The sequence below is a fragment of the Falco punctatus genome (assembly GCF_963210335.1).
Source record: "Falco punctatus genome assembly, chromosome: 5".
Classification (NCBI taxonomy): domain Eukaryota; kingdom Metazoa; phylum Chordata; class Aves; order Falconiformes; family Falconidae; genus Falco; species Falco punctatus.
The window spans coordinates 62,447,096-62,466,461 of NC_137584.1; the positions used below are offsets into that span (position 1 = coordinate 62,447,096).

Genomic DNA, 19,366 nt, shown 5'->3' on the forward strand with positions numbered 1-19,366 from the left:
GGAAAAAGCGTGGGCTTCTGCTTCATGACTTTCTCAGGACCTGTGTAGGCGTAAGGGTACCAAAAGATCTTAGAGAATGGGCACATCTGGGAGACGACCAGACAGTTCTTTGAGGACCAAACAAACACAGATGAGCACACGTTACTGTGCCAGCCACCACGTGTTGCAAAGAGATTTTTTTCAGTTCCCAGTTAGCTGGCTGATGAGCAAATCTGTTGCTTGTGTTCCTGGGTTGTAGCTGACAGAGATTTGCAGAAATTTAGTTAATCCACTGTGGATCTGAATGATCCCCAGCTCTTCCGTCTCCCAGTCATCACACCTTTATGTGCAGGAGTAAATGTCATTTAGGCTCTGTTGAGTCTTTTGCAGTCACCGAGTGCCTTCCCTTTGTTGTGCTTGTGTGGGCATGTGCCTTGGTTCCCAGGAGCACTGAGATTACAGCCAAAATCTCTGCTTCTCCTTCCCTTTTCTCATCCTGCTCCAAAATGGAAGCTGTTTGTACTACCAGGCCAAACGCTCGCTCCCTGTCACACGGCAGAAGCAAGGAGGAGGCAAGCAAACCCGGGCAGAATGGCTGTGATGCCAGTTCAGCGTGCTGCCCCCTGTGCCCACCAGAGCCTGGTGTGGCCTGGGCAGACCAGCAGGCATGGGGCAGGAGCGGAGCCAGAAGCTGCCTCCAGCCAGCTCCCCACAGCCATAGCTCATGACTCGCGGGCGTGCTGCGCAAGGAGAGGGGACCCCTGAGGCCACCTGGCTCTAAGGGCCAATATCACCCCACACCACACAGCACGCAGAGGTCACTTGTTGTGGGGAGGACTTTTCACTTCTTCTTCATCTTCTATACTTCTTCCCACTCTACAAGAGCCTTTACCCTTCTGAATTACAAAAATGCTCCAAAGTTTCTTTTACAGCTCACGGTGCTGAGGATCAGGCTCTCTTCACTCAGGTTCATGGCTTAATTGCCATCCGCTGTATATCATGGCGTTGTCCATCAAGGAGCTTCCTAGAGCTTAACAAGCCAGACATGTAAGCTTCACAAGCATGCAAATATAGATATATGTATTCCAAATAACTTCTCTCATTGCTGAAGTGCAGCCACCCTGCCATGAATTGTGGCAATTTTTCAACAATGTGCAGCTGCATTACAAAACGATGCAGGATAGGAAGCGAAGGATACCTCTTTTCAAGGAATCCCAGGAGGAATCTGAGGTTGGCTGCATAGAATTAATTCCATGTGAATTTGTCTCCTGACCAGGTTGAATAGTTGGCAAGCAGAAAGGAAACGAGAACATATTTCATTAATACTGGGATTTTAATTTGCTTATATTTGAACCCTTTTGTGTATACGAACCTTGAAAACAGCTTGTGATTCAACGTCAAATGCTTTTGTACAACTGTCCTGCCAAGTGAAACCTGTCTGAGCTCCATTGATGTTCCAATACCAACAATGGATACAATCTGGCTACACCCTAATTTTTCCATTTCTTAGGCTCTTTGAAAATCTCCAATCCTAAATAAAGTGTCAAAAAATTAGATGAATCTATGAATATGTTGGAGACCAAAAAAAAAGGGGTTATGTGCACTAATTTGTATATTCAGTGAATACCAAAACGTCTTGAATCTGGCTAGGGTGCCTGAGTTTGTGCCAAACTAACTCCGAACAACTTTTCCAATAGCATCTCCCCTCATTAAGGTCTCAGGTGGGCCAGCTCTAGAAAATGCTAACAGGTTCAACATGATGGCACTTCCAGCAAAGTCTTTCAGCACCACCTAATGAACTGCAAGGCTTTTCCTGGCAACACCTGCAGGTCTTTGGGAATTCCCCAATCACAGATCGAGCAACCCTAGAGTCTGGAGAAAGAGTGAAGCAAAATACAGGGAGGGCTTGAAAATAATACCTCTGCCCATAGCTTCTGACTTAAAGCTCATCAAGGAATGCCAGAAACAGCCCACTTGTGGTGACTTTGGTTCGGCTCAGGTTTGTTTGACTTCGCAACAGGGTCGCCACAGGTACTTTATGTTTTCTACATGTTTAGTTGTTGGTTTGTTTTTTTTCTTTTGGAATGAAATAACAAAGACTATGGCAAAACTGCATCAGTTCTGTGTGCATCAAGCAGCAGATTCTTTGCAGACCTGACATAAAGCCCTGTTTATCACATTGTCAGTTTTAAATCATCTTTTTCACTCATTTAAAGCAAATACTACAAAATAGGGAAGAGAAATTTCAGTTTTATCTTTCTATTATGAAGTTTTACAGCTCTGTTGGTGCTACATTTCCACATAAACTGATAGCAGCAATGAAGCAATGAAGTCTCCAGTGGTATCTCTGGCCCCTCTTTGGAGAGATTTATATTTTTTTCCTTTCATGGCAGGTTGCAACATTTTGGAGAAGTGCGCGCTTCCAGCCCCGTGGCTGAGGACTGCTGGGGTGCACAGAAGCAATTTCAGTTTTGATCTTTACCTGGGTTCTTTGCAGTTCAGTTCAAATACTTACTGGATGTGTGCGTGGTTTTACCCTTTTAAATTATTCTTCCAGGGGGCACAAAGGTGCTTTGCCTCCCCGAGCCTCCTGGGACCTTGCTGACAGGGAGCGTTGGTGTGGGAGTCTCCCATGCTCTCCGGGGCTGTGCTGCCATCTCCTGATCAGACCTGGGGCTTCCCCTGCTGAAAGCCGGCCGGGACGAAGGCTAGCAACTTTCCCCCTCCTCTTTCCAGAAAGGGCAGTAAATGGCCTTCGGTCCCCAGCCACGCCGGTACCTGCGGTACCAGGAGCCGGGTCCCCTGGCTGGGGTGGGGAGGGGCCGCCCGCGGGGGACCATTGCTGCGGGCGATGCTGCTGCGCGGGGCTTGCCCTGGGTGGCCCCGCAGGCGCACGACGGGCCCGGCAAAGGCTCTGCCCATTCTGGGAAGATGAAGAACATTCTCTGAATTGCAGTTTTCAGGAAATTCAACCAAGATTTTTAGGATGGCTTTTTTTCCTTTTTTTTTTTTTTTTTTTTTTTACATGTCCAAACCACCTTTCTTGACGTACTCACTACTTGCCCACCTCCACGGTACAGCTCTGAGGCCTGCAGGTCTTCGCCCCATCTCCTCCCCTCTCCCCACCTCAGTGCAGCCATTTCCATCTTTCTCTTTCCCCTCCGGCTGCACGATGCGGCACCGGCCGCCCCCGCCGGTGGGCTCCCCCTTGCCCCTGGCTGCAGCAACGCCTTGCTGCGTCCCGTTCCTCCCACGGCGCCACACGGGAGGCCCCGCCGGCAGGACGGCAGGCAGCCGCCGCAATAACCTCTCCCCTGCAAGCGAGGCGCGGTCCTCACCGCGGATTTAGGGAAACCGGTGCCGGCCGTGGGCTCGCCCCCTGCCCCGCCGGCGGCTCCTCCGCGGCGCCGGCTGCGCGGCCCCGTGCTCTCCGCCCCGCGCCCGCCTGCAGCGCGTCCGCCAGGGGGAGCCCCAGGGCCGAGAAGGCACCGCCGGCCTGCCGCGGGGTGCTTGTTTGCCTGGAATTTGTTTTGGTTTATTTAAATTTATTTTATTTGGGGGGGTGTTTTATTTTATTTTGATTATTTTAATTATTTTATTTTATTTCATTATTTCGTTCCATTTTACTTGATTTGCCCGAAGGCATAAAACCTCTACCTACTTTTGGTAGGTGTAAGAGTACATTTTGCAGTAACGATTTAAGGGATATGCTTACTAGCTTGAAAGAAACAAGTAAAACATTAACTGCCTCACTGCACATATATAATGGCAAATTATTTCCCTCTTAGACATTCAGTGGCTCTCTTACATCCAAAACCAGAGTGCTATTTATTCTTAAGCCCACACCGCCCTTATTTATTCAGGTTTATTTATTTCAATAAGTGAGCTATTATTGGAAAATCTTTTTAGTAATAAAGTATGAATTTGCTTCTATGTTCCCTCTAATACAGGGGTAAAAATTTAACGGTAGCGTACCACCTTTCTTACAGTATGTTTTCTGTCACTAAAGTAATGGCAAGTGGAATAAGAGACAGGTGGTGGTATCTATAAACTCCGCTAATGGCCCCATCAACATATGTTTAATGTATTCTAAACTATACTTCACATCCTACTGATGCTAGTACATTTCCTCTGCCACCTCTTCCCGACAAAGAAATTTAGAGAGGAAAGGAAACATTAATAAACCTGAAGTGTTTAATTTAAAAGCAGATATAAAGTTTAACACTGCTCATAGGAAGGCTTATTTGACAAGAGATCAGCTCATTATAGACCCTAATAATTTTGTTGCCAGCATTAGTGAAAAGCTTTGACAAAGCAAAGGCTTTTTAGATACAGTTATGGCCTTTCTGCCTGTGTTTGGTGTTTGATCATGTCATGCAACAGCATCGCTTTCTAATGGATTACAAAAGTTGACCAGTCATGAGACTGCCCTGGGTAAATGTTAGTTGGGAGGAAAAAAGATCAGGTCTACAACAGGTTTTCCACTGCTTAGCTTTTTTAAACATAACTCCTTCTATTAAAAATTTATTTTGTTTTCTAATGCACAGGTATATTTCAGGCTGAATTCAGATCCCCTGCTTTTTTGGTGAGGCCTTGAACAAGCCTGTGCTGCCATTTCACCTCCAAACTTTCAGAGGGTGGGCTTTGGGTGGTGACAACTTGCCTTCCTGCCCCTCCCTGTGCCCGAGGAGCTGCCAGCACTGCAGGGCCGTAATTCCTGGCAGCGTCACCAAGTGCTCTGAGAGCCCTGGTAACAGTGATGACAGCACTGATAGTCCTTGTGCCGGCAGTACATATCCAAAACCTTGCCAATGAATTCATAGCAAAATCAGCCATCTCCAGGGTGCAGAGCTCCCACAAAAAATTATTGCTGCAGGAAAAGTCTCCTGTGAGTGTGTGAAGTCAAGACTCTGGTCTTTAGGACCAAATTCTGCCTGATCTACTCATGAAACCGCTACTGAAATCAACATCTGTTGTGGCAGAGAAAGGCAGAATTTGGATGCTATGGTTTCTAGCTAGACCACTGAGGTTATCCTGAACGTGCATTGTGTGACACAGCTACTGCCAGGCAGCCTGCCTTAGCACTACTGTACCTGATGACAGGGAGTAATTTCTTCCAAGGAGTTGTGTTTCTTGAAAATCACTGTAACTGCTGTGTTAGCATGCTTTCCCTGGTGATGTGCTTATTTAGCAATGATGACAGCCAAAATTCCCAGATGAACTATAGTATTCATAGCATGCCTCTGGTTAGCAGCATCTACCCTAAGCTGAAATCGCTCAAATCAACCTGTTTTCTTATATCCTGCTCAGGATACAAAGCCCTTTCCAAAAAGTGGACACTTGATTGGGGCAAAGAAACAGAGTCAGTTGTAAAGTGCTGGTGCAAGAGAGATGAGGAGTGCTTAGGTACCAACCCCAGCTGGACTTCAACTACTACCTGAACTCCTACTTATGTGACCTGCCTAATGTACCTGTAGGAATCAGCTCCTCACAGACAGCAGCTTGGTCCTTAGCTCCTGCTGGGGTTCAGAAGGAGAAGGAGGTGATGCTTTCTCTTCACACCTTCGCCCTCAAGGTATCTGCCTGGATCGGCTTCCTCTCCTGGTGCAGGAGAGTCCTGCTCCCAGAACTGGGGACTGAGCATCAGGCCCAGTGGTTCTGGGTGAAAGCAGTCATTAAAGAGTTACTGACTTCAACACAGAATCATCCCAAGAGCAGACATGGCAATTGTGTCCCACATGCACTAAAGGGAGGCTGAGATCTGATACAAACCTGTGGGTGCTGCCCTGGGCTAAGGTTTTTTAAAATGCTGTGACCGTGTCTTATTTCTTTGGATTGATTTCCTAGTTACAAGTACATGCTTAGGGTAAAAAAGGAAGGCAAGCATGAGAATAAAAGAAATCATTAGAAGTTCAGAAGGCCTCTACAATATGCCTTAAAGAGCTATTTGTTATTACAGATAGTAAAAAAACCATTTTTTATCATATTTCAGGAAAAAAATACAAATACCTTATATTCATATAAAAAAATAATTCTAATTGCTTTGGTGTTGTCAGTGTTATGTTGGAGTCATGCTATAGTTGCCAACAGAAAATTAGTTTATGTTTTTTTTCTGTTATTACAGAGGATCAGTTCCACGCTAACCAAATGAAGCACTTTAACCTGCACTTAATTGCAATTGAAAGTCAATGAATTTGCTTTTAAATTTGACAGAGCAGTGCAGTGCCTCACAGCGCTTCATGCGTAGCGTGGATGGTGGGTATCTTGGACTGTGTCGTGGTGGAAGCAGATGGGACTGGATTTTAGTATATTGCTAATAAAGCAGAGCCACAATTCCTCTGACTCTTCCAGCTCCATGTTTGAGTTGGTGTTTATAAGGGACACAAGCCAACAGAGGGAGGGTTTGTCACTGTTAAAGAATATATGGAATACATACGCACTCAGCAAAGATCAAGACCAAGGCTCCCAGCTGCAAGAGCACAGCTTAGTGGGACTTTGCTACAACACGCTGTACAGAGTTGCTGCTCTCCCTGCACGCAAAAGGGAAATGGGCTGTCTTGCTCTGTATCAGTAGAACAAATCTGTGCCATTTGCAATCATCCCCAAATTTTCCTTTCCCTGTGTCTTCCCCTGTCCTGTTATTTTTTCTATAAAATCCGTAGTCTTAAACAAAACATTGCTTATTTCACTGGATTTTATTTCCATTTTATATGTGAATAACTTTACCTGCCCATCTTTTTTACCTCTGTATTCATTCCTGGCAAGATGCTAACCATTGTCTCAGTTGTACGCTTGCGATGTTGGACTTTACATACAACCTTGCTGAGCCTCAGCTTGCAGTATAGTATTGCAGTTTGTTTCCTTAGGGTTGTTTGTTGCACTCTCACAGCCGCCCATTGATACTGAAGCAGAGATGGTTAACAAATACAAGCTGGGAAAATCAGTTGATCTTCCGTTTGCTGAAGGCCTGATGGAGAGCTGTACTGCAGTAGCTAATGCAAAGTTCTGGTTAAATATTGTCCTGCCGTTTGCTCTATACCGTCTGTTGTTTTTACACTAAAGGCTTAGCAGAGGTTGGAGGCAGTATTGACTTTGTAATTAAACTATTTTAACTTCAGGATTTTGTAATCACCATACTTAAACCATCTGTTATGGTACATAGGCGATTCCCCACCCCCCCTGCTCCACCCCTCCTCTCCAGGAACAAAACGCCATCATGTTTTTAATTGCAAAGTCTCTCTTGTGATGGGGGTAGAAAGGGAAAATGAGGATAATTTCCTTTTTCTAAGACAACGTGCAACAGCTCGTGGAGCTTTCACTCCTTGTGAGGGGAGGTGCACGTAGGACTTCTACTCCTGGCTCCTCCTGTTCCCTGATCCCAACAACAAAGTAGAGGGCTTCTTAGGGGGCCACCTCCATTTCCTGACTGACTGCTCAGCCCAGGGACTTCACTGGCCGAAGTAAGGAAATGGGATGGAGCCTTTGCTCTACCAGAGTAGAGCCTGGCCAACAGGGTTGCTTATGTGCAGAAACCCTGAGCAATTTGTGCTTGGGGAAAGAAATCAGAAGAAAGGGTTAAAGCAGAAAACAGAGCGGCAGATTTTGTGAAGCTGTTTGTGTATGTTGACCTACCTGTGTATCAGCCTTGCTGACCAGGACATCCAACAGCTTTTATCTGAACTTCTCAATGTTGCTCAAACAGTAGCACCGCTGCCAGTATAATCTTGGACAAATCCCTCAAGGATTTGCCTGTTCCTGCAAGTTGCACCAAGTCAGTATGGAGAAAGCCATAGCAAACTGTTCCAGTGGTATAATGATCTGGCATTCCCAGTGAAAGGAGCCCTAGCACTTGTCAATACCAAATTCTGTACTTTCACCAGTGTAACTAAGTCAATGCAAGAAAGATGATCTTAGTCAAAAAGAGTTATGATAGTAATACTGCTAGGTATTCAAATCGGGGCTGTGTTTCTCTGTATCAGTCGAACAAATGAACAGCATCTCTTCCTTTCTTCCAGTTGTGTGGGATTCTTTTGTTTTGTTTTCTTCTGTTTCACCAGGTTGGTTTAGTCTGCAGTTTCAGGAGATCCAAATGCATGCTGAACGTGTGCTGAGATAAATTAAGGGGAGTTGTATTTACACATATAAATTAATTAGAAGTCTGGATTCTTGATTCCCGGTTTGCTGTTCTGAATTTCAATCACTAGATCAGACATCTTTGTGCACACCTTAGTTAAAAATGTCATTTAATTTTGCTTCATCTTGCCTCAGTTTTGTGTGTTTACCTACATTTTCTTACTGGCAGTCAGCTCATCAGAGCTCTTGTGACCAGTGAATGAGAGAAATGCATTTTCACATTTTGTCACATAAACCTGAGGTATTGGAAAAAAAATGAGAGATATACAAGTGGCAGGGAATCTTCTCAACTGTATTGACCAGAATTCACTTTCTTCTCTTGTTCTGGTTTGCCAAAGAAGAATTTTCTTTCAGGACAGATGAAAGTGCTAAATCAGACAGCAAATGTTCTATATACCTAAATATCAGCTCCAATTGTTCTCCCACATATCATGCCCGTCACGCACATTGTGCAGACTTACACTTTGATCTCAGGCCAAGTGTGTTTGGCATTATAGCTTCTGAAGCTCTTTTTTGGGGGCTGCAGATAAAGCAGTGCTTGAGAAAGACAGATTTTTTGCTGTTAAGCAGTGCAAGCACACCAGGACTCCTGAGGCTGCATCTGTGCGTGTAGGTAGAGGGCTGGCCACCCTTTGGTGTGTCAAACATGGCCTGCCCCATCGATGTGCTTCATTAACCTCTCTCATGAAAGTGGCAATTTCTTCAAAATTCCTGGAGGCTGAAAGAAAAACTGGTCAATGCAGCGTGATTGTGGGTGGGTGAGAAATATCCGTTTAATTCAGTCCCATCTGACAGCAATAACCACTGCTGTCCATGATACTGCATTTCACAAATTTCTGTGCCCCTTGTAAAGTAATGGCGTGTTTCTATTTATTTCCTTTCCTAAACAAGGACCCTGCTGTAGCTGCTGTGAAAAAGCATAGCATTTTACCTGGTGCTGCCATAGCCCAGTGACATGAAGTAAGAGCAGTACCCTGCCATGCCCACCCCCACGCTGCGATTTTTGTTTGTGGCTCTGTGGCTCTTCAGCGTGCACTTGGCTGGCAAAGCCATTTTGTTAATGCCAGTCAGCAGGAACTGCTGAGTGTGCAACACTTCGGAAGAACTGTTTACCTACTTGAGAAGCTACATGCAGATGTGGAAGCCTTGCCTCACCTTTCAGATCGTCAGTAAGCTGAAAGAACAGAAGTTAGCATTTTCAAGCATTGGACCCACAGTCTCATGGGGTTTTTTACATGTTTTCCTGTGTTGTTTTGCTCAGCATTGCAAGGGTGAAGATCTGTTTCTTGAAAGATAAGTAAGTATTGCTATAGAAGTAAGTTTTCTAAAAATTAGATGCCTGAGTATTTTTAGAAAGTATCTTCTATTACTCACAAGATTAAGGATTAGATCCTCGTAAGTATCAAAAGCTCTCTGCAGCCATCTGTGTTAATAAAGCTAAACTCCAAGCGCCATTCTCAAAAGCACTCGGGCACTTATTAGCTTGTCTCTCTGGCCACCTCTCACCTTAGCCACCAGGACATGTAAGACATAGTGAGATGCTGATTAAACACACCTTCTCCACTGTGCACTATCCAATTTCAGCTGCGAGGCTGTGTGATGCCCAGTTCAACCTGCTCTGCTAAGCGACTAGTATTTCTTGGAGGTTGATATTAACTCTCACTGACTGCAGCCTGAGGCTGGGGCTCACAGAGTAGCCCAAGCAGGTGGGCAGACAACTCACCCTGACCTTGCAGACTGTACTGAGACTTTTCAGAGCCAACAGCCATGAAGGGATTTAACAGCTTGTCACATACTAACTGCATAACTACCACATGTCCTGTTGCCAACCAGACTTCTCAATCTCAACTGAGGCACCTAGGATCCCCATAGGATGTATGGAGAGGCTCATGTTTCACAAGGAAATCATGTGAGCCACAACTCTAAGAATCTGTGTGAGCAACAAGTGCTAAGCAAAGGGATTTGCTAAGCAAAAGCATCCCTCAGGGACAATCAACTGCCAAACTCTATTTTGCCTGGAGGTAGATGAGAGGGACGCAGTTCCAGGCCTAAATAGTTCAGCTTTGCTTGTGTCTGAGTTGTCCAGGACTGAAGGGCATATCACTTATGAGTGATAGATCATGCCTTGCCTGCCGGCAGAAGTGGCATGAACCTCATTCCCAGCTCCCTGAAGAGAGCAGGAGACCTGCAAGGCAACTCTTGGAAGATTGTGAAGGGCTGGGGAGGAAAATTGGTTCACATCAATGATGTGGACCCTGGAGTGGACAAACTTTTGAGTTTTTACTATTTTGCTGCAGAGGTAACTGCTTGGCTCAAGAGTGAAGCCAGGGTGTACTCCAGCAGTTATACAGGACGGACAGTATAATCCCAAGATAAAGACCACGCAGCAAAGTTGAGGAGCAAACCAAGATGACTATATAAATATGTCTTTAGTTTCTGCTGATGGCACTGTTCCACTCCACCTAAACTTTGGAGTGGGATCAGAGATCTGGTTTTATTCCAAATGAGCAAACACCATGATCAGCTGGAATAGCTCAATATCAAACTTAATCTGTGGCTGAGTTCATATTTATTTAAGCAAAGTGCTACATCTCCAGTACAATGGACTGAGTCCATTCCTGTCTCATCCTCAATATTTTACTCTTTTAAAAATAAATTTCCCTAGAATTTTCCACATAACCTTCATTTTGAATGAAATTCACCTTTCAGTTTTAGAAGGAACTTAATAGTGTAGGTAACTTTTTATATTCTTTTCTAAAATTCTTTCAAAATTACCCGTACTATCAATTATGCAATGATGAGAATTTTGGTAGTTTCAGAAATGGAACTGAAAGAGAGCTGTTGCATCTAGGGTGCTGAAGATAGCATCAACTCTTTTCAGGAGCCAGAAGGTAGATAACTGCTGTCTTAAGCATGCCTGAAGATTGTCTATGTAGTTTCTAAAATTACAGTACTTACCAAGAATTGAAAGCTGGGGGCTGTCAGAAACTCACAGCCACTGCGGATTGGGTGTGGAGGAGGACAGATCCAGTATATCAGTCAGTGGATGTCACACCTACACGGAAGAAAATGCGTAAAGTAAAGGTGCTGTTAGAGGATGCTGTATGTCTGGGCTGGTTTTTGAGGACTGATCATACTTTGAAGATGGAGCTTGGTAAAGAACATATTAGGAAGGAAGGGAGGGATGTTTATTGTCCATCTCTCTATTACATACATTTGTTATTTTTACTGTAGTGGAGATTTTCTAAAACATGTCATTTTAATTAGATTTTGAGTGACCTCTATGTATCTTGATGTGAAACAGGTGAGTAATCAATAGTCAGCTTCTGAACAAAACTGAATGGTATAAGAAAATTAAATATGGCAAGAATTAAAAAGGCATATAATGTCAAACTCTAAATGTACAATTTCACTGTATGTCTCTTTTTACTGTAGCAACCAGGGCACAAGGGCAGTATGAACATGTGGCCATTTATTTGATCAAGGATAATAATCAACTAAGCCAAAAGGAAGGGAAGTAGATTTTCCTAGTTCAGCTGCTAATATAATCTTTTACGTGTTTCCAATTGTGTAACCATTGTTCCATGCAGTGTTGTAACATGCAGCCATTGTTAAATGGAGAAGACCTGTGCAAATAACAAAGAACCCAAAATGTAGAGAAATGGTATTTGGTATCACTTATTATGTAATGAGCACAATATTTTGCCTCCCTCCATTTCACATCCCAGCCCTGTTTTTCTCCTGTTTTGCCTGCTCATTTCTTCATCGGCAAGCTCAGGTCCTGGTGAGAAGTGATTCTGCAGAGCCTTGTAATTGCTACAAATGTCTGGTGACCATGGAAGTGGCATAGCTTGTGGTGGGATCTCCTGCTTCCCTGATCTTTCACCATCCCAGTAATGTGGATTACTAGAGGTCTAATCATTAGCAATGGTGCAGCATCTCTCTAGAGGCAACAGGTCCCACAGTCCTCCCATTAAGGATATCATTCTTAGACTGTGAAAGATGCACCGCTTTTCCACCAGAGAGGTTTCAGTTAATGGCTATCTAGACATGCATTGATCCCAGCTTACACAATTACTGATCTAGTTCCAGCCTTTTATTCCAACTTAGTCCTAGCCTTTTATTGCAAGTCTTAGCTGAAGCTAATGACTATGTTAGTGACTTTTATAATTTCAACAATGAGCATAGATCCTTGCAGGTCTTAAATCCATAATTAGTTCAGATTCATTGCTTCATGTGTGTCTGAACCCCAACCGCGACTTTAAATTCCCCAGTGCCAGTGTCAGAAGTATGATTGACAATGTGGTCTCCATCACCTAAAACCCCAAATTAGTCTCACTATAGTCTTCTAGACCTGGCTTTAACCTAAATAGCTCATCTTCTTTCATTTCCGAATGTAAATTTCATATCAACTTCAAGTCTACTCTTAAGACTAGACCTTGAAGGAATCATAACTAGATTACCTGGTCTGGCAGTAGGTTCCATATAAACTCAACAACCCCCCTGCTAAATGCAGAAACAATCCATTTTCACTAGTCCCTGACCAGGTAAATCTTATTTTAAGTTCTGAATATAAAATTAATCTGTACTGGTCTCCCTACATTCTGTTTTATCTAGAACTAAGCATAGTTTGTGGGTCCTTCTAAGCAGCAGCCTTAAAGCCAAGCTTGATAGCCCCTTCTAAATCCAATATTGACTCATAGTCTCGGCTTCATGTCGACCCAGCCCCTGAAGTTAACCCTAATGCCAAAACTAACCCAGATGTAAGCACCACCCTGAGTACCTCACTAAGAAGAAAACAGCAAACTTTCCTGAATTAACCGTGTTACGTTAAACATACCATGCAGGCCCTACTGGCAAGAGCCATAAGCCAAGCTCAGGCATTATGCAGGCTCATCCAACTTCGTAGCCTGAATACAAGCACGTAAACACAGCTATAGCTATTCCCAAATCCTATGAGCAATGTTCATCACAAAAACTAGACCTGTGACCTGTTTCAGACAAGCAATTTAGTACAGCTTTATAGGCCCTTATTCACAACAGCCATAAGGCCCATACTAACCAGCCCACCCTTGCCCGGACTCCATCCCCAAGGCTAATATCAAATTTAATCCAATCCCTAAAGCTAGATTAGTGATTCCAATTAAACCATAGCCCAAAAATATTCATACAGAAAGCTGTTACTTATAACCTGGGGCCTATCAGCCCTAAAACTAACTAATCTCTCCTCAGTTTTCAAAATGAGGTAAGGCCTCCTGCATTACCTAGATCTGATCGCTACCAGGCAGCCTCAACAATTTCCAGTTTAGCTTGATGGCCCGTTTCATTTTAGCGCAGTAGTATTGGCTGCTGAGGTACTTCCACCCTGTAGCAGTACATCTTTGTCCAGAGGTATGGCACTAATGACCTGCATTGTTTCTCTCTTGCTTTTACAGATTCTTGCATTTCTATGCCTGATATTTGGTCCTGTTCCTAACAGATTTAATTTCTTTTAATATCAAATCCCTGGTTTTCCAAGAGTGGTAACATCTCAATGGGTTGGTTTTTTTAAGTGCTCTGAGAGCAGGGGGGTTTGTCATTGTTTCTTCTCTGGACCACTCGCTCCATAAGCCTAAAATCCACTCCGTTCTGATCCCACACAGAGGGAAACAGCACTGTGCTGTATCATACAAAATATCTGTTCTGATTCAAGCATATCTATGATCTTCTAATAGTCTGCCTTAAATATAAGGGTCTACTAAATGGCTTCTCTTTACACACAGCACTGCAGGCTCCCTTCCTCTCTGTGACCAGTGGTCACTCATGTATTAGACGGAGATAGCTGGCAGGATGGTGGGCTGACCAGATGCATTTGGTATGTGAGATGACAGTGTGATAATCAGGTTTACTTTTTACAAGAAATTTCACTGTGTTTTCACTACACACTTCAAAGCAAACTTTATTTCACTAAGTTTGAGTCTAGAGCAAAATTGCCATGGCCCTAACTGCCTTCAAAGAACTGCACTTTTCTTCCAGCATGAATTCTGTGCTGCTAGGCACGGGCTCATGGCACACAAGACAAACGGTTCTTCTCCAGTATTCTTTGCCTTGACTGATATACTTTGTATTAGAATCAGGTTTATTTTAGAAATTAAAGCAGATTTGATCTGTTCATCTATCTTTTTTGCCTTTCCTAGCAGCAGTTCAAAATCAGATCCTGGCAAATAAATCAAAAGGACTTAATTTTTCATCTTTTCTTCTCAGAGAAAAAAAAAGGTTTGTTGTTTTTTTTTTTTTCCTTTAGGCAATATTCATTTGACACTGGTTGTATATAATAAATACAATTTTTTATCACAGACTTTCTAGTATGTATATACTAAACCAAATGAATTAATGCATCCATAAAAATGCAACTCAACTGAATAATACAAAACCACCAAGTGGCAAGCCATTGATTCTTCATATTATGTACTGTAATGCTGCTATACTACCAAAGGTAAAAATCTTCCCATGGGGTACCCACAAAAGCTATGAATGATTCAACTTCCCACAGACAAAACTTACTGAATTCGTCAAACCACACATCTGACTAAACTCATGGGTCCTAAAATGGAAAATTCTCATCTGGTTTTGCTAGTTACGGGTTTGGTTTGTTCTGCAGCACTATGAGAGATTTCTCTTAACTGACTATTTGAATTTAAGAGTATTTTTAACTGCTCTTTGCTGTTGTTGATAATGAACAGCAATTTACAGCGTGGGATACTTCATGTTACTCTGTGTTTTGCAGACATCACCAGAATCTGCACGTTTAATGATACAATGTTGTTTCTTATCTCAGATAAAGTGCAGATAAAGTAATTTAGGACAAAAACCCTCAACCCACAATGCAAAATAGTTCACATGAAAAAAAAGAAAATTACTGGAAGTGATGCATATGTATCACACATGAGTCACTGTGTATCGCACACTGCTTTTTGTGTAGGTCCTGATGGGCTAGGGGTCGGTACTGGGTCCTGTCCTGTTCAATTTATTTATCAGTGACCTGGATGAAGGGACAGTGTACCCTCAGCACGTCCGCTGATGATATGGAACTGGGAGGAGTGGCTGACACCCCAGAAGGCTGCGCTGCCATTCAGCCAGAGCTGGCCAGGCTGGAGAGTCGAGCAGAGAGGAACCTCACGAAGTTCAACAAATGCAAGTGTAGGGTCCTGCACCTGGGGAGGAATAACCCCTCACACCAGTACAGGCTGGGGCTGACCTGCTGGGAGACAGCTCTGAGGAGAAGGACCTGGGAGTTCTGGTGGACAACCAGCTGACCATGAGCCAGCAGTGTGTCCTGGTGGCCAAGAAGGCCAGTGGGATCCTGGGGAGCATTAGGAGGAGCGTGGCCAGCAGGTTGAGGGAGATTACCCTGCCCCTCTCCCATCTGGAGAACTGTGTCCAGTTCTGGGCTCCCCAGTTCAAGAGAGGCAGGGAACTGCTGGAGAGGGTCCAGCGAAGGGCTATGAAGATGATGAGGGGACTGGAGCATCTTCCTCATGAGGAAAGGCTGAGAGAGCTGGGGCTGTTTAGCCTTGAGGAGAGTGGGAGGGGATCTTATCAATGTCTATAAACACCTTAAGGGCGAGTGTCAAGAGGACAGGGCCAGGCTCTTTTCAGTGGTGCCCAGTGACAGGGCAAGGGGCAACGGGCACAAATGTAACACAGGAAGTTCCATCTGAATATGAGGAAAGAATTCTTTACTTCAAGGGTGACAGAGCCTTGGAACAGGCTTCCCAGAGAGGCTGTGGAGTTTCCTCTGGAAACATTCAAAACCCACCTGGACATAATTCTGTGCAACCTGCTCTGGGAGAACCTGTTTTAGCAGGGGGTTGGACTTGATGATCTCCAGAGGTCACTTCCAACCCTGACCATTCTGTGATTAAGACTCTGTCTGCTAGTGGCTGCCTACTTCCTCTAAATTCTGTATGTTGGTCTCACATAGGTCCAACAATCTGGAAGTTTCTAGCTTAAAGTAATTGTTTATATTGTGCCATTTGTCAGTAGAGGGACTCCAGCATTTCAGGATAGTGACATATTCCTTACCTTTATACTCTCTCTCCCAGTCTTACCCCACTTGAAATGGGAGGTATCTTCCTTTACTGGCTATACAGGTGACCTGCTAAGATAGGGAACCTGACTTTTACAGGACTAATTTTAGAAGAAAATACATCCTTTTCAGAACAATCATGAAGGAAGAACTCTTTTGCTTATTTCACTTGCCTTGCTTAATAAATATTTGTTTGAACAGCTGTATTACTACTACAAGTCATTGGGAATTTTTATTGAAACCAAAACTTAGTTTCATCATTATGGCATTTTTGATCACAGTATAAAACTTCACCCTGAACTAGGAAGCTATTGAGCTGAAGTCTTCTACATCTCAATACTGAACTATGGTGTCTCATTGCTGCATTAAGTATTTCATATTGGGAATTTTTAATGAGTTATCCTACTCAATGCTCCTTATTACTGTTCTGCTGCAGTCACGCCTCTCATGATAGAAAACACTAAAGTGTAGTTACAACAGGTTTAGAAATAAAAACTTCATCAAGGTATCATCCATTTTCTTCCACCAAAGTACCCTATAACCTAATTCCACCATATCCAGCATATATGGAATGGACTGAATGAGAATATGGACATCAAATAACCTCAGAAGACTGGATTCAAATCCAAATCCAAATCCAAATCTGACAATGGGACAATCCAATTATAAAATAACACCTGTTATTTCATGAATGTGTAGCAAGAATCTTGTTTTGTAAGCAAGAATCTTTGTCCTCTTTAACACCATTAGTGAATATTCTCCACCTAGCTTTTCCAGAAACATACATTTATTTTTCTATGCAGAAAATCAGACTCACAGAATCAGAGAGTGGTCAGGGTTGGAAGGGACCTCTGGAGATCATCTCATCCAACCCCCTGCTAAAGCAGATTCACCAAAAGCAGGCTGCACAGAATCACATCCAGGTGGGTTTTGAATGTCTCCAGAGAAGGAGACTCCACAACCTTTCATGGCACTTTTAAAATACTTTTTCAGTAAATAGCTGATCTGAAGGGTTGCAATATTTTTTAATCACCTTTACTACTTTTGGTCTCACAATACACAGTTGCTCTAAGTCCATGAATGTTGATGGACACCTTTTTGTGGATTTCCACCAGTAGAAATTTTGGGCTCATACCACAAGTAATTTTGAAATCCTATGACATTTTGTGGCATACTTTCATTTGTTTCAGCTGTCCAGCTACAGTAGCAGGCTACTGCAATTAGACAGCTTACGGTATTTGCATGTTTTGTTGGTTTTAAGAGAAAGTGGTTTATGTTAAAAGAAAAAAAAATCCCCACAATATGTTTCATTTATTTCCTGAGGACTTTCACTTACACAAGTAGGCACTAAACATTAGAAATTGAGTTTCCAGAGCACAAGAGTAAAAAACTTAAGAATTTGGCTTAGTTTCATTTAAAACAGTAAAAACTGACCTTGTAAACATTTCCATAGGAGGTAGGATACATACATTTGACAATACGTCAAATCAAAGAAAGTAAACAGTTACTTTGTGGTCCTAATAAATAATGAGCAACACAGGCATTAAATAAACACTTTTATACAAAAAAGATGTAAGTGAAAGATTAAAATAGGATTTTTAATAAATTAGAAATAGATGTAATAATTTCTTTACAACTTCAGTCTTGCTTGCAAGAATCACTGGCTCTTTCTGGTTACCCTGATTTACTGACTGAAAAGTTGTCATGGTCAGAACAATCCTGAGTAATTCACAAGCAGGACCCAATGGAAATATAGCTAATTTTTTGTGTGGAGAGCTGCTAATATCTCTAAAATGGCTGTATGTAATACTTTTCTGTTCCACCAACTTGAAGGGGATTGTCATCATAGCCTTAATGTCTGGATTTGGAAAGTAAACTTAAGACTTTGACTTAAGTTTAACTCTCTCCCAGTTAGGTTCCTCCAGCAGCGGCTCCCATGAAGACAGTGTTGATTGGTGGTAAAGATGACACCATATCTCTGCTTGGTGGGCCATGGGACTCCAAGTTTTCCTGAGAAGGGAACTGACCAGATGTTCCATACATACACTGAGATGATGTGGTTTGTATGTTTGAAGCTGTGGAAGAAAAAGGTTACCATCATTCCAAGTTTTCAATCAAATTTAACAAAAAAACCAATCCAATTTCATCTGATGGAAACCCTTATGTGCCAGGCACACCATCCAAAGGACAGGAATGTCAGCACTTCCATACTTCACTCAATTTACCCATACTTCTGTAACTTTTCATCAGTGGCTCCTCATACCATCAGGGAATAGGTCTACCCACGTATAAGTGAACTCTGCTAAAAATCCAGCTATAGGCCTGAAGTTTACAGCTTGCATATGATACATCTACAAAAATTGTGCAAAGCTATTTGTGTGCTATGCTCATCTTTCCACATCTTGCACCATTCAGGTCCGTATTCGCTGGTGGTACCGCTGCCACCACCTGGCACACATCAACACAGAATACAGAAGATACCTGATGGGCACAGTCTGCGTGGTGGTGCTGGATTTTTTTCCCCCTCTTTAGCATCTTTTAAAGGACTGAGCACTGAATTCTTGCAAAGCCTTAATGAGGCAAGTAATGTCTGATCTTCTGTGCAAGGTTAACAGGTAGGTAGTAGGAAGAGGTGATCTTTGGAGAGATAAATGGTGCCCTAGTTTATATATTCCACGCAACCCTTTTTGGAATGTGAGATCAAACTCAGCTACCATTTGTTTAATGCATATACCAAAACAGATCTTTTGGGGTTAGGTAACTTCACCTAAAATTCACTGTCAGTGGGAGCTCTGCCTAATACACACAGTTGTTGAAGCATAGGACAGGAAGGGACTATATCACAAGAAGTATACATCTGGACATCCCTGACCCAGGGTTCATTTGATCTGTTTGACAGCGAGGATCCTTAAGAGCCCTTAGAAGAGCCCAGTCTATTATTAGCTCACTTAATAGTTAGAAAGTGTTTCCTAACACAGATTTTTCTGCAATTCAGGCCAGTCCACTCCTCATGGACAATGGACCATAGTCCTCCTTACGGGAGCAAAGAGTTATTAAACCCACTGTCCTGCAATGTTAAGGAAAACACATCTTATGATACATCCTAGGTACCAAGCTATTTTATCTCTATATTGCATCTCATACACTATATATGTGAACTACAGTTTAGTACTTAGCACTTGTTAG

At 43.0% G+C, this 19,366-nt stretch overlaps 1 protein-coding gene across 1 annotated transcript in view; it reads right to left on the reverse strand.

The window, feature by feature from the left end:
* The window catches only part of RFX6 (regulatory factor X6), a 74,567-nt gene that overhangs the window by 20,129 nt on the left and 35,072 nt on the right, over nucleotides 1-19,366 (reverse strand). The window contains exon 19 of the mRNA XM_080389702.1: nucleotides 1-18,255. This exon is cut by the window's left edge and continues 20,129 nt beyond it. Coding sequence (XP_080245828.1) covers nucleotides 18,092-18,255 — 164 coding nt within the window. The 3' untranslated portion in view covers nucleotides 1-18,091. The remainder of the gene's footprint in view (nucleotides 18,256-19,366) is intronic.